Source organism: Pteropus vampyrus, unplaced genomic scaffold (assembly GCF_000151845.1).
Source record: "Pteropus vampyrus isolate Shadow unplaced genomic scaffold, Pvam_2.0 Scaffold518, whole genome shotgun sequence".
NCBI lineage: Eukaryota > Metazoa > Chordata > Mammalia > Chiroptera > Pteropodidae > Pteropus > Pteropus vampyrus.
The window spans coordinates 884,746-896,693 of NW_011889299.1; the positions used below are offsets into that span (position 1 = coordinate 884,746).

Genomic DNA, 11,948 nt, shown 5'->3' on the forward strand with positions numbered 1-11,948 from the left:
TTTAAAATGAGCTTCATGTTTTCATACGCCTTTTTTTACTCTGAGTATTTCTTCCCCATGGAATACCCAGATATCCTATATGTCTTTCATCCAATTCTTAGAATTTCATCTCCCTTATTTAAAAAAAAACTCTAAGTCACTTTTGCAAGTGATAATATTTTTTGGAAATAGAAGAAGATAGTGAAGTAGATAACTAAGAAGCAGGGGATTTTTTTAATTTTTATTTTTTGCAGTGAAACCTTGAGAAAGATGAAGGAAGGCAAGGGAAAGGTACCTTTACTTACTCCTTTATCCATTTGCAAAGAATGAGCTGAGGGACTAGAACAGGGTTGGCAAACTACCCAAAATCCCCAAATTTGGAATTTTCCCATAAAGGTGTGTTTTGGAACACAGTTGCATTCATTCATTTATGGCAGTGTCGAATAGTTGTAACAGAGACCATATGACCCACAAAGCCTAAAATATTTACTATCTGCCCTTTTCAGGAAAAATTTCCATCCTCTGAACTAGAGGCAGAGACCTTGCCTGGACCGATCAGGGTCTCTGATCCCCGGGTATGGGGGAGAAAGTTGAAAGTCTTTGTATATTTTAGGATTTTGTACTCCTCTCTTTTACCTAATTCTGATACCTCCCTATTAAAAAATGATCCAGCCTATTGCTGGCCATGTAATAGACTATCAATAAATATTCATTGTTATATTTGTCTTCCTTGACCTAGTCAGTGTGCCTTACAAGCCCTCAGTCAGAACTAATGTGATGGCAGTGTGATATCATACAAAGAGTGGGGGCTTTGGTGCCAGACAGGCTTTCCTGAGTGTGTCACCTTGGCCATTTAACTCCAGGCCTCACTTCTCTTAATGAGACTAGATTTGTGAGACTGTATGTAGAGTGCCCAAAAAATACTGTGCCTGAAACATAGGAGAAGTTAAAAAAATGGCAGCTGCTATTCTTACTCTGTTCCTCATTTGAAGGCTGACCTGGCAACCAAAGTGGAAAGGATGAGACAGAGTATTCTCGAAGGAGTCAACATGAACCATCCACCGCCTTCTGCTCTACTTCCATCACCTACTTTTGTGCCTCCCATGGTGCCCTCTCTCTACCCTGTTTCACTTTATTCCCGAGCCATGGGCTCAGTGCCACCTCCCACTCAAGGAAGGAGCCGGGGCTTTGCAGGTCAGTACCTAAGAATGAGGTATTTGTCATCCTCACTCTATTACATAATAACCCATTTGGTAATTATTGCCAGTCACAGAATCACCTGTTTCACATATATTTTTCTTATTTACCTTCTGTCCTGTGTTGTGGTTGTTTGAAGAGGATCTTATTGAGATAGAGGATTGTAGCCTGGGGAAGAAAGTCCACTGACTTCCCAGACTGCTCTCCATAGAGGTGGTTGGTCCCTAAGGATTTGACTCTCACCAAACTCCTAAAGTAAGTGATGCAGAAACCAGGAGCCATTTGATTACTTTTGAGAACTGTAACTCGTGGGAACTGGATCTTCATGGTTGCTGGTTAGATCACTCAGTACCCGTAGGCAGATGTACAAAGGAGCATGCAGGAAGAACAGTGGGAGGTAAGAGTAAATGACCAGTGTCGACAGACTATCATAGCCTGATGTACCCATTTCCACTCTGGGGGTAGATCTGACACATTTCCAGAAACACAGAGAGAAATAATCCACAAATCATGCCCTCCAGCAATTGCAGTTTAGTAATAAACACACACATAAACATATGTATAATTTTTAAATTATGGTTGCACCTGGGCTGCGGCTTAATGGTGAATAGACAGTCATGCTTAGGTAGCTCAGATACTGCTCCAGATAATATAAACAACCTGTTTCCCAGTGAGACAAGATCTTTTAACAGGGACATTTTAACATGAAATATCAAGATTCTGTGATCAGATAGGAGTGTCATTGCTATGGTTGCAGGTGTTTGGTGTCTGTTGCTCATCACTTTAAAAATAAAGCTGGAAGTTGAAATTTTTGTTACATTTAGGGTCACATAGTTCAGTATAGATGTTTAGCTCAAGACTTTGTTTAGATGAGTAGTGTGATGTCTGCTCTGATAATTCCCTGTTCAGTCAGGTAATGATCAAGTCTTACAAACCAGGGAGCCAGCCATTCATTTCTTCTCTTGAAGGTAACTTTATGAATCTCTACTCTCATTCTTTGCTTGTTGATTTTATTGTTTCTCAGAAACAGACTTAATTAACGCCAGGTTCTCAGGAGGTCCTCAGCATTGCTCCAGCTTCCAGTGATGCTTAGTCTCCAGTTACTAGTTGTTCATGAGGAGCCTCTTGCCTTCTGAAAGACTACAAGATACCCAAATGCAAGTTTTTCTTGCCCTCTTAGGACTAGCTAACACCCTAGTTCCTTAGACTCTCACTTTTATATAAACAAAGGGCGTTTTACTAATGACCTGCCAAATGAGCAAAGGGTTATTAACATTTGAGTTTTCTCCATAAACTAAAGTTAAAAGTTTACTAGGACTCTGTATGCTATGAAGGCTTCCTTTTGTGCCAAATTACAAAGCTCTACTGTGCCTGTGAGCTCATATACATAGAGTTGGAATTTCCAGTTTTAAGGAGATATCATGCTATCTTCTCTTGAGTTTATTCTGGTTTTCAACTGTTGCTATTTTTACTTTTTAATGATAAATACTGTTAGTTTCATTATTTTCAGTTTCATTTGGTTGTTTGGCTAATCCTCCAGCGTGTAGTGATATGTATTTAAATCAAAAGTGGTTTTGGCCCATAATTTCTAATAATTAGATTTTAAGACATTCATTCTCTCAACAAATATTGAATGCTTACTATGTGCCAGGCTCTGCAGTTGAAAAATGAATTGTCCACACCCCACTTGCTAAAGTGAGTATGTACAAGTCTTCAAGCCCGTCCCTAAATTTGCTTCCCTCATGACCCTTTGTTGTTATCATAGAGTCTTAATCATAGAGAAATGGAAATAAGCAGAATAGGTAGGCTGTAGGATCTTTTGTCCCACCTCTTTTTCTACTTTGTACTTACCACTCATGACTGCCATTCTTCTTCTCTTTTCAGGTCTCCATCCAATCCCACCCCAGGGAGGAAAACTGGAGATTGCTGGGATGGTTGTTGGCCAGTGGGCTGGCAGCAGATCATCTAGGGGTCGAGGCTCCTTTGGCATGCAAGTGGTTTCTGTCGGTGGGCCAGGAAAGGGGTATGTATTCATATAGGTCGGTATGAACTATGTCAGTCAAGGTGCCCTTGGGAAAATGCCCAGCTATCGAATCCTTCTATTAAGGTAAGAGGCATTAACTGACTTTCTATTCTCAAAGCCAGTGTTCAGTTTAGTTCAGGAAACATATACTAAATGCCCTGCCTCAGTGAAAAAGTTTTTGCCCCTAGAGGAGGATTATGAGACATAGAACAATTTAGTGTAATATAGAAATGACAGCCAGAGATTTGCACAGTGGTAGCACAGTGGAGGGGCATCTAACTTAAGAGGGTCAAACCTCCTAGAGGAGGTAAGTTGTTAACTAAGTGAAAATGGGGATATTGGCTTTATATGTTCCTCATGATCACTTTTTCCTCCACTTTCTAAAGGCATGGAAAAGAACAGACTGGTAGAGGATCCAAAGGACATAAAAGAGGAAATAAACAAGTAAGCACCCTTTTGAGATTATCTAGCTTCTGTTTGATACCTCTTGACTTTTCTGCTAAATTGCAAGAGATAAGATCAGGCATGGAAACTTGGGAGCTTTCATAGCTTCTCCTGGCATTTGATTTCGTTCCTCTGCTCTCCAGCAGTCTAGAAAGGGTTAGCCTGCCCAGGCTGTTCCCACAAGACTGCAAATTGTCATCCTTTTCACTGAGTGAGGCCATAAGATGGATATACCAGGTACTGTGTCCTGAAGACCTTTTTGTAGTATAATACGTGCTATTTGAAGCCATAAAGGAGCCAGAGTGAAGTTAACAGTGGGATTGCCTGCAACATGCCTGATCTTCTGAGGGGCTACCAGAGATGCTTAGAAAATTGGACTTTGGCTTTTGCTGAATATGGGAAGGGAGAAGGTGTTATCATTCTGCCTAATTTTAATGGCTCAGAATGGTCTTAACCTTTCTTCTAATCTACACCTTGAATTATATCATAGTCCCCACTGCTCTTCGTTACACATGGCCCTCTCTGCCAAATAATGAAGGCCTATTCTTATAGTGATCCAAAGTCATGTATTGGACTCAGACTGCTGGGCTCCTCATAGTATAGCAGCCACCCTTTCTTGGGTGCCTGCTTTCTACCAAGCCCTCTACTAAACACTTTACACGCAGTCGCTAATTTTCACAAGGGTCACTGATTAGACCATACTGCAAGGCGACTTCCTCATCAGTTCTCAATCTCAAATCAGCTCTCCTGTATATAGCCAGGCCTCACTGCATCCATGTTAACCCCCATTGTCAAATATTTTCTCAAAGAATACCGATTTGCTTTAATGTTATTTTCAACCAAAAATGGCTCAACTGGAATGCTAAGTCCTCCACACAAAGCATTTTGTAATGCACCCAAAGTCAGAGAGCAATGATTTTGGAATTTTTTCCCAAAGCTTCTCAGCTTTTTCCAGAAGCTGTTCAGTAAGGTAAAAGGTATTGCACCTAGAAGGAAAACTGGTCACTGAGATAGACTCCCATAAGGTAATACAACCTTGATGAATTCACCATGATTCAGGGTATGATCATTAAGCATGCAGTCTGAAAAACCTCATCTTTTTGATACAATAGGAGTGGATCCATCTTTCAGTGGTTGACTTACATTAACCAAGATCACAGAAGTAGCTATGTGGATATGGCTAAAAGAGTTGGGGGTGGGGACAAGAAGGGAGAGCGTGACAGATAAAGTACTGACTTATGGTGAGAAGAAATAATTACCGTGATATATTACGCACTTACTCTACTTCAATCACTCTTATAAGTACGTGTGAGGTATTTATTATTCTTCATTTTAAACAAGAGGAAACTGAGGCTCAGAGGGATGAAGCATCTTGCCCAAAATTATCCATCAGGTCAGTATTAGAGTTGGCATTTCAGCCTGAGCTGACTGAATCCAAAGCCCTGTGCGGTGCTGATTCCAATACAGTATAACAACTCTAATTGTTAGAAAGAAGATTCAGACCTATGTCCAATTGACTTTAGTGACTGTGTTCTTAACCATGTCTACCAGACCTTTCTTTCTCCAAGTGCAAACTGCATGGGGGGCCACAGTATCAGAAGTTTACTTGGGGACATGGAATTGGAACAATAATAGCTGGCATTTACTGAGTTCTTATAGTGTGCCAGGCACAACGTGTTCTGAGTGCTTTATGAAGAATTAATTGAATCCTTATAGGAACCTATGAAATAGATACTATTATTCTCTATTTCACAGATAAGGAAACTGAGGGAAAAGAAGAGATGATAGATGATCCTAAGATTCTCTTGGCTAAGATTGCTGGGGGCACCGTTATCTACTCTAGAGGTAGCCTGGCCAACTAAATTTACACTCTGACTTTGTTTTTAGCTAAGGCATCATCCCTGGGCAGCTCTGCCTTGCTGACTCTCCTTTTTCTGTTCAGTCACCCTTTCTTCAGAGTATGAGATATTTCGTTGTTCCACTATGTTAAATCTTTTTACATTATAGTCATGTCTTCTTTAGAGTATTCCTAGGCCGCTGGAGTTCTGTGTGTTTTCAGATTCATAAGTCACTTATTTGTAATGTTTTGCTTTCTTTTTCAGCTCCTTCAGGTGGCCAATTCTATCCATTGTGTCAATTTTTACTAGTTTCATCTTATTTCTAGGTTCTTCAGCAACAGTTCACAGTAGCCTCCATGTTGTACAGGCTTTGGGGCCAAATGATCTAGCTTTGACTCTGTCTCTGCTCCTTACCAGTTCTATGACCTTCGACAAGTTACTTAACTGCTCTATGCCTTGGTTTTCTCATATATCGATTAGAGAAATTGGTATCTACCTCACAGAGTTGTTATGAGTATTAAATGAGATGATATATGTAAAGTGTTTAGCACAGAGCCTGGAACATAGGAGGTGCTCAATAAAAATTAGTTAGAAATTAGTTATAATTTATAATTAACCACAGATTCAACAGGAAGTATATTTCCATCATGCATTATATCTAAATGGAAAGAAGAATGTCTTTGGAGTCAAACAGACTTGAATGCAAGTCTAGGTATGTCAGTGGCCTGGGGCACATCATTTTACTTTTTTGAGCCTCGTTAGTCTTATCTGTAAAATAAACAACAGGGTGCCTGGCATGCCCAACCACTTAGTAATCAAGCTGTTAATATTCCTAATAACATTCATTGAGAGCCAGCACTGCACTGCAAGGTAATGCAGTTCATATCATTAGCATTTCAATAGCAGTCACATTCCTGGAATTAAAAGAAAAACAGGTGATGTTTTTAGTTATGAAATATTATGTTGAATATTGCACATAGATCTTATGGTTTGTTTTCCTTTCCTTTCCTTTACTAATCTGTTGTCAGCTATGGATGGCATTGCGTGGCAGTTAAGGGAATTGACTTTAGAGGCTGACCAACTTGGAGTGGAATCCTGGTCCCACTTCTTTCTATTTGGGTGTCCTTAAGCAAGTTACTTTAATCTTTTGAGCCTCGGCTTCCTCATCTGTAAACAGGGCATCATAATAGCTACCATTTAGGGTCCCTATTAGTATTAGAAAAATATGTTGTAAATGAGTGTCATGATGAAGACTCAGAAAAACAAAGCTTTGTAAATGGTAGCTGTGTTATTGTGGTGTTGTCATTGCCATTGGATTTTGGTCAGATTCATCTGTTGTCACCCTAAGTTCTCAGGACAGTATCAGAGTGTACTAGGTGTTAACAAGCTTTGGGCTTTCTGATATCTTTGAAGAACTGAAACAGCTTCTGCAAGCTAGTTTATGAAGATGCTTGGGAAAGATCAAGCCATTTAGGATTACCATTTCTACTGAATATCTCTGTTTTTGATACAGGGCACTTCAGATGGAGTTTCTAAATCCCTGGAGCTTCATCAAAGTCGGTCCCGCTCACAGGTAAATGGAAACAATGTCACATTGATCAAAGAAGAAAAGAGTGATCATCATTTTTCAGCTCCATCACAGTGTGCCTTATCCAGAGACAGCAGCATGTGTAATAATGGTAACCGCTACTTCCCCATGAAGAATGTGGGGAAGAGCCGCTTTCGAGAGCAAAAACTGGGAACTATGGCACAACAAAAAGAGGAATAACAAGCTGCAGATGGTTTTACAAGATCAGGAAGAGGGGAAAACATATACTTTTCTGATTTTAGGCCCAAGTTAGAGGAGGACATAAATGCTTACCCTAGATTTATCCAGGATTTTGTTGGGATGTCCTATTGTATCCATCTTTTCCCCTTCCCTGTCTTTTTCTGGCCTCCAGACTTATTGGTCTGCTTCTGGGGAAGCTCTGTTTAAAGTTGAATGGTAATAGGAGTAGCTCCTATTGTCAAATGAATATAGAGTGCCAGTATTCTCTTTACGTTCCCTGGGAGCCTCGTAAGGTGGTGACTGTCAGAAATTGGGTGTCATCATATAAGCTTTGTTTTTCTGAGTCTTCATCATGATACTCATTTACAAAGCCTGGGGCGGGGGTTGGGGGGTGGTGACATCTGCCTATGGCTTCCTAACTTGCTCTTTGCTCTATGGAGTAGTAGGGGCTTTGTATATAATCAGTATTCATCTCCTTCCCACTCTCTCCACTTACCTACCCTAGGATTTTGTTCCACTGCCTCTTGCTCTGGCCTGACAATCAGATAGGTAGATGTTTTCAGGGAAGTGAGGTAGTATTGGTTATTTTATTTTATTTTATTTTTTATTTTATTTTATACACTTAAACTACCAATGGCCTTTGTACTGGGGGATTCAAGGGAGTCAGAAAAGTACTGGGCAGATTTTTCCTGCCTCTGAACTAATGAGTGTATTGTTTGTAAAATAGAAGATGTGATGCAGTTCCCCACTCCCTGCTGCCCACACCCTGAAAGGATGGGAGTCAATGTAATGAAACTGAGTATGAAAGGGAACTCAAAATACTGGTGTATGTGTGTGTGTGTTCACGTGCGTATGTTTGTGTATGGGTGTGTGGGTGGATGTATATATGAATGAGTGTATCTATATGCGTACACATACCCTTTATATAAAGAGACAGATCTATTTATCTATACATATTTTATATATATAAATATGTGTATATGTGTGTATATATCTATGTATCTACATATATAGATATATGCATACATACACACATACATACCCAGTGATGTCCCAGAGGATTTACTGAATTTCCCAGAAATGCTTCTATAGCAATGGAGTGGTGGGTTTCAAAAGACCACACTTTAAAATCCTTACTAAGTCGGAGCCCATCGCAATTATGAGAGGATGGGCTTCTCTAAAGCAGACAAAAAGTACTTTCCAGAGATTGCCTGTTCAGAACAACATACAGTTGGGTTGTCACCAGCTTAATCTTGAACAGAGCCCTCACATCCCATATGATGAAACAGGAGGTTGGAATGGGATTGGGAAGATTTGGGTATTTCCTTATGAAGGAGCAGCCTCGATTGGAGAAAGGGGATGGAAAGTGATTACCAGGGCTTGCATCCAATTTGGAGGAAATCTGATCTGGAACTCCATGATCAAACTGGCCTCAGGCTAGAATTGATTGCCATGAGTCCCTGAAGGACAGAAGACAAGCATTGGAAAGACAGGTAGGGAAGTGTGAGGAAATTGTCAATCTGATTTTACATGCCTAGATTGTTTCATTTGTTCATTGACATTTTGACTACTGAATCTTTTCATTTGCTTTGCAAGGAAGACTTTAGAGGACTCTGGTCTGGGCCATTAAGGGGTATTCTGTGAAAGATTCCCAGCCCCCAGTGAGGCCGGGATCTACCCAGGACAAAGAGGCTATTCCTCCTTGCCAGAGATACTCTTGAGACAACCTTGCATTTCCAGTTTCCCTCCTCAGCAGTCTAAGTATGAGGGATGGGAACATGGCTTGTAACAGATTAGCATTGTGTCTTCATTCAGGAATTGAGGCTTTCAGTTCCTTTTGGGCTTTGTGATATTCTTGCCCAAGGAGTACCATTTCTACAGGAATACAACTGACTAGACTTCTAGCAGGGTTCTCTCTCTTTTTGAAAAACCTCATGCACTTTAACCCACTGCAGGTCCTTGCTGATTTTTTTCCCAGACAACCACATGGCTGTTTGCTCACTGCCCACTTACAATGAGTATATAATAGGAGATTGAAAACATTCTCTCAGACTATTCAATCCTAGTCTAGCCCAGTTTAAGAGAACCTACAATTTGCAGGGATGGAGGCCTAGAATGCCTCTCCCCCTGCCCAGACACTTCTTACATAAACCAAAGCAGGATGACAAGAATGCACACCTAGCCAGATATAACCAGGTACAAAATGTACAAAAACCTCCTCTTTGGAATCGGCTCCCCTAATTTGATCCTCCCTCTTCTCTTGGACCTTCCCAACCTTTCACAACATATTGAAGGTTAGGATTTCTATATCCAGCAAGAGCGGGATTTAGCAGTTAACTTAGATGGCTTGGAAATTTCTTTCTGGAGCCGCAGGGGGAGGAATCCTTAGGAGCTCGAAAAATAACCAGAGTCACTGAGCTATATTAAATTAAATCTATCTAGATCTCCATTTTCTAATAGGAAGTACTTGGAGTTATATGGAAAGGTATTTTCTTCAGTTGCTATTTCTCTGCATCTTGAATCTATTTGATACAATCAAATGACAGTATTGTTAACTCTCACAGCATTAAGATTTCTTATTTTGTAGGCATTCACTGTGAGAAGTACAACTGCTGCTTTGACAGGGAAGATTCCAGTTTGCCAAAAGGCTTGCTTTTCTCCCTCCCACAAACTTCCACTTTCTCCTAGCCTGGCCCAGCGTGAAACAAGTGGCTCACTTCCAACCTTGCTTTTTATATGGATTCAGCATTTGGGTTTGGAAGTTTACAAGAAAGAACTATAAAGGGCCATATTCCTCTATTTCAAGTTGTCTGCCAAACTACACAATTCAGAAGCCAGAAAAACTAAGATTCATTACTGAAAGATGAACTTTTTCTAATTGGAGACCAAATTGGGGAAGGCAGATCTGAACTTTCCTGTGAGTATCACTTGAAGAGACTATCATCCACCACATGAGGTTCCATTTCTGATTCTGATATGGCCTCTCTTGAAAAAAGTCATATAGGAACCCTCAAAAATGACCAGAAGCAAAAGCCCCCTGGTTGTATATAGCCACTGATCCCCAAGGACTTGTAGTTGTTGATTTCTGCTGCTGTGCCTTGGGGTCAGCCTATAACTGCCACCCATATTCAGTGACCAGTCTGGTCTGGACCAGGTCTAGCAAACTTCTGCTTATTTGCATCAGTTTTCATTCTGAGCCAGTAGGACTTTGGGTAAACTATAAAGCCCAAGAAATGGCACTTGTTTTAGCTAGTGACATTTGATTTTTATTTCCATCTTAAGTTTCTGGCATTGTTGGCCAAGTCACATTTTCTTTTTTTTGGTCACTGAGAAAAACAGCCAGACAAGGCATTAGGATGGATGGTTAAGTTTGGGGTAGGGGGAGGAATGCTCATGTAGAGTAGAAAGAATGTGGAAGTTACTGTTTGGTTATAGTGATCCAGTCCATCGGAACTATAGAGGCTCCTATGGACATGTCAATGCTACCCTTTCAGCCTCTAAGACTCTCCCCCACCTTTGAAATGACAATACAAGTAGACCACAGTTTAAAGTAGTTAGTATAATTCTACTAAGGTTTAATCATTATACTTGTTTACTTCCTGGTGCATATTTCCTAAATATGCTTGGGGGTCGGGGGTGGGAGGGGGGTAAGTTTTCACTGTTCCATTGTGTGTCACCCTATATTTTTCTCCCTCTCGTGACTTTGGCATCTTCTTTTATTTAACTTTCCGTTTTCTTTTCCTTTGGCTTACTGCAGTAGTCTGCTGGTACAAATAGAGCTTGGTGTACCTATTCCCCTGTTACTGCTAATTATCTTCAGTATTGCCAGAGGTTATTTTGATGTTCTAAGAAGATAACTTCATTTTTTACAAAATCATCTTTTCCAAGTTAAAAACAAAGTAAAATCATCCCTGTGCTAGGGTGCCCATTTCAGCTTTTGACATTGCCCTTATACTTTTATAGATGGTCTTTTTGTCCGTGTTGGTAGTAACTAATGACTAGTAAATTTTCATGTAAATGAAGCAAGTTAAATATTTCAGATTTTATTAATCTCTCATAACCCTGCCAAATCTGATGACTTCATTTTAGTTACTTCCCAAAAGATACTTCCCCTCCCACCTTTTATTTTTTTCTGTTCTATTTTTAGAATAACATACTAGGTAAAGAAACTTTAACTGCAAGGAGTCAATGATTTTTTTGTGCTCCCTGACAAATGATGTTATTGACAAAAGTAAGAAATTCTTTCATTGTTTTTTTTCCTGTGTTAATATCTCTTCTGTGCTCTTGACAGTGTGTTTAGTGGATGGATAATATGTATTTCTCTTCCCCACTCCCAGATTCAAAATTCCCTGCCTTTTTGGCCCACCTCACCACAAAAGCTCCATAGTTTATTAATGTAAGTTTGAATGGATGCTTCTTAGGGGAAACTGCAGGAGGTAATGGAAGTGTTTCAGAAAAGAATGAAAAATGTCTCAGGAGTTGTTCTGTGATGGAAATTGGTCTGTTGTTCTGTTAATGCTGATGGAAAGAAACTTACAGTGCTTAATAAAAGTTTATTCTTTTAGTAAAAAAATCTGTGAAATAATTTTGAGTGTGTGAAGTTTCATTTCTTCTCTCATATCTGGATCTCTTTCTGCAAATGGAGGATATAAAATTCTGTGCATTTTCTCAATGCACAGAAATTTGGAACCTAATTGTA

At 39.9% G+C, this 11,948-nt stretch overlaps 1 protein-coding gene across 3 annotated transcripts in view; it reads left to right on the plus strand.

Moving 5' to 3' along the window:
• FAM120C (family with sequence similarity 120C) overlaps positions 1-11,834 on the plus strand; it is a 99,318-nt gene extending 87,484 nt beyond the window's left edge. For 2 of the 3 annotated variants that reach the window (XM_011383403.2, XM_011383405.2), the window contains exons 13-16: positions 972-1,173; positions 3,061-3,199; positions 3,586-3,643; positions 6,995-11,834. In XM_011383403.2, the coding sequence (XP_011381705.1) occupies positions 972-1,173; positions 3,061-3,199; positions 3,586-3,643; positions 6,995-7,249 (654 nt within the window). In that variant the 3' untranslated portion in view covers positions 7,250-11,834. The remainder of the gene's footprint in view (positions 1-971; positions 1,174-3,060; positions 3,200-3,585; positions 3,644-6,994) is intronic. The other variant, XM_023525025.1, reaches the window with a different exon arrangement.
• Positions 11,835-11,948: the final 114 nt, after the last annotated feature.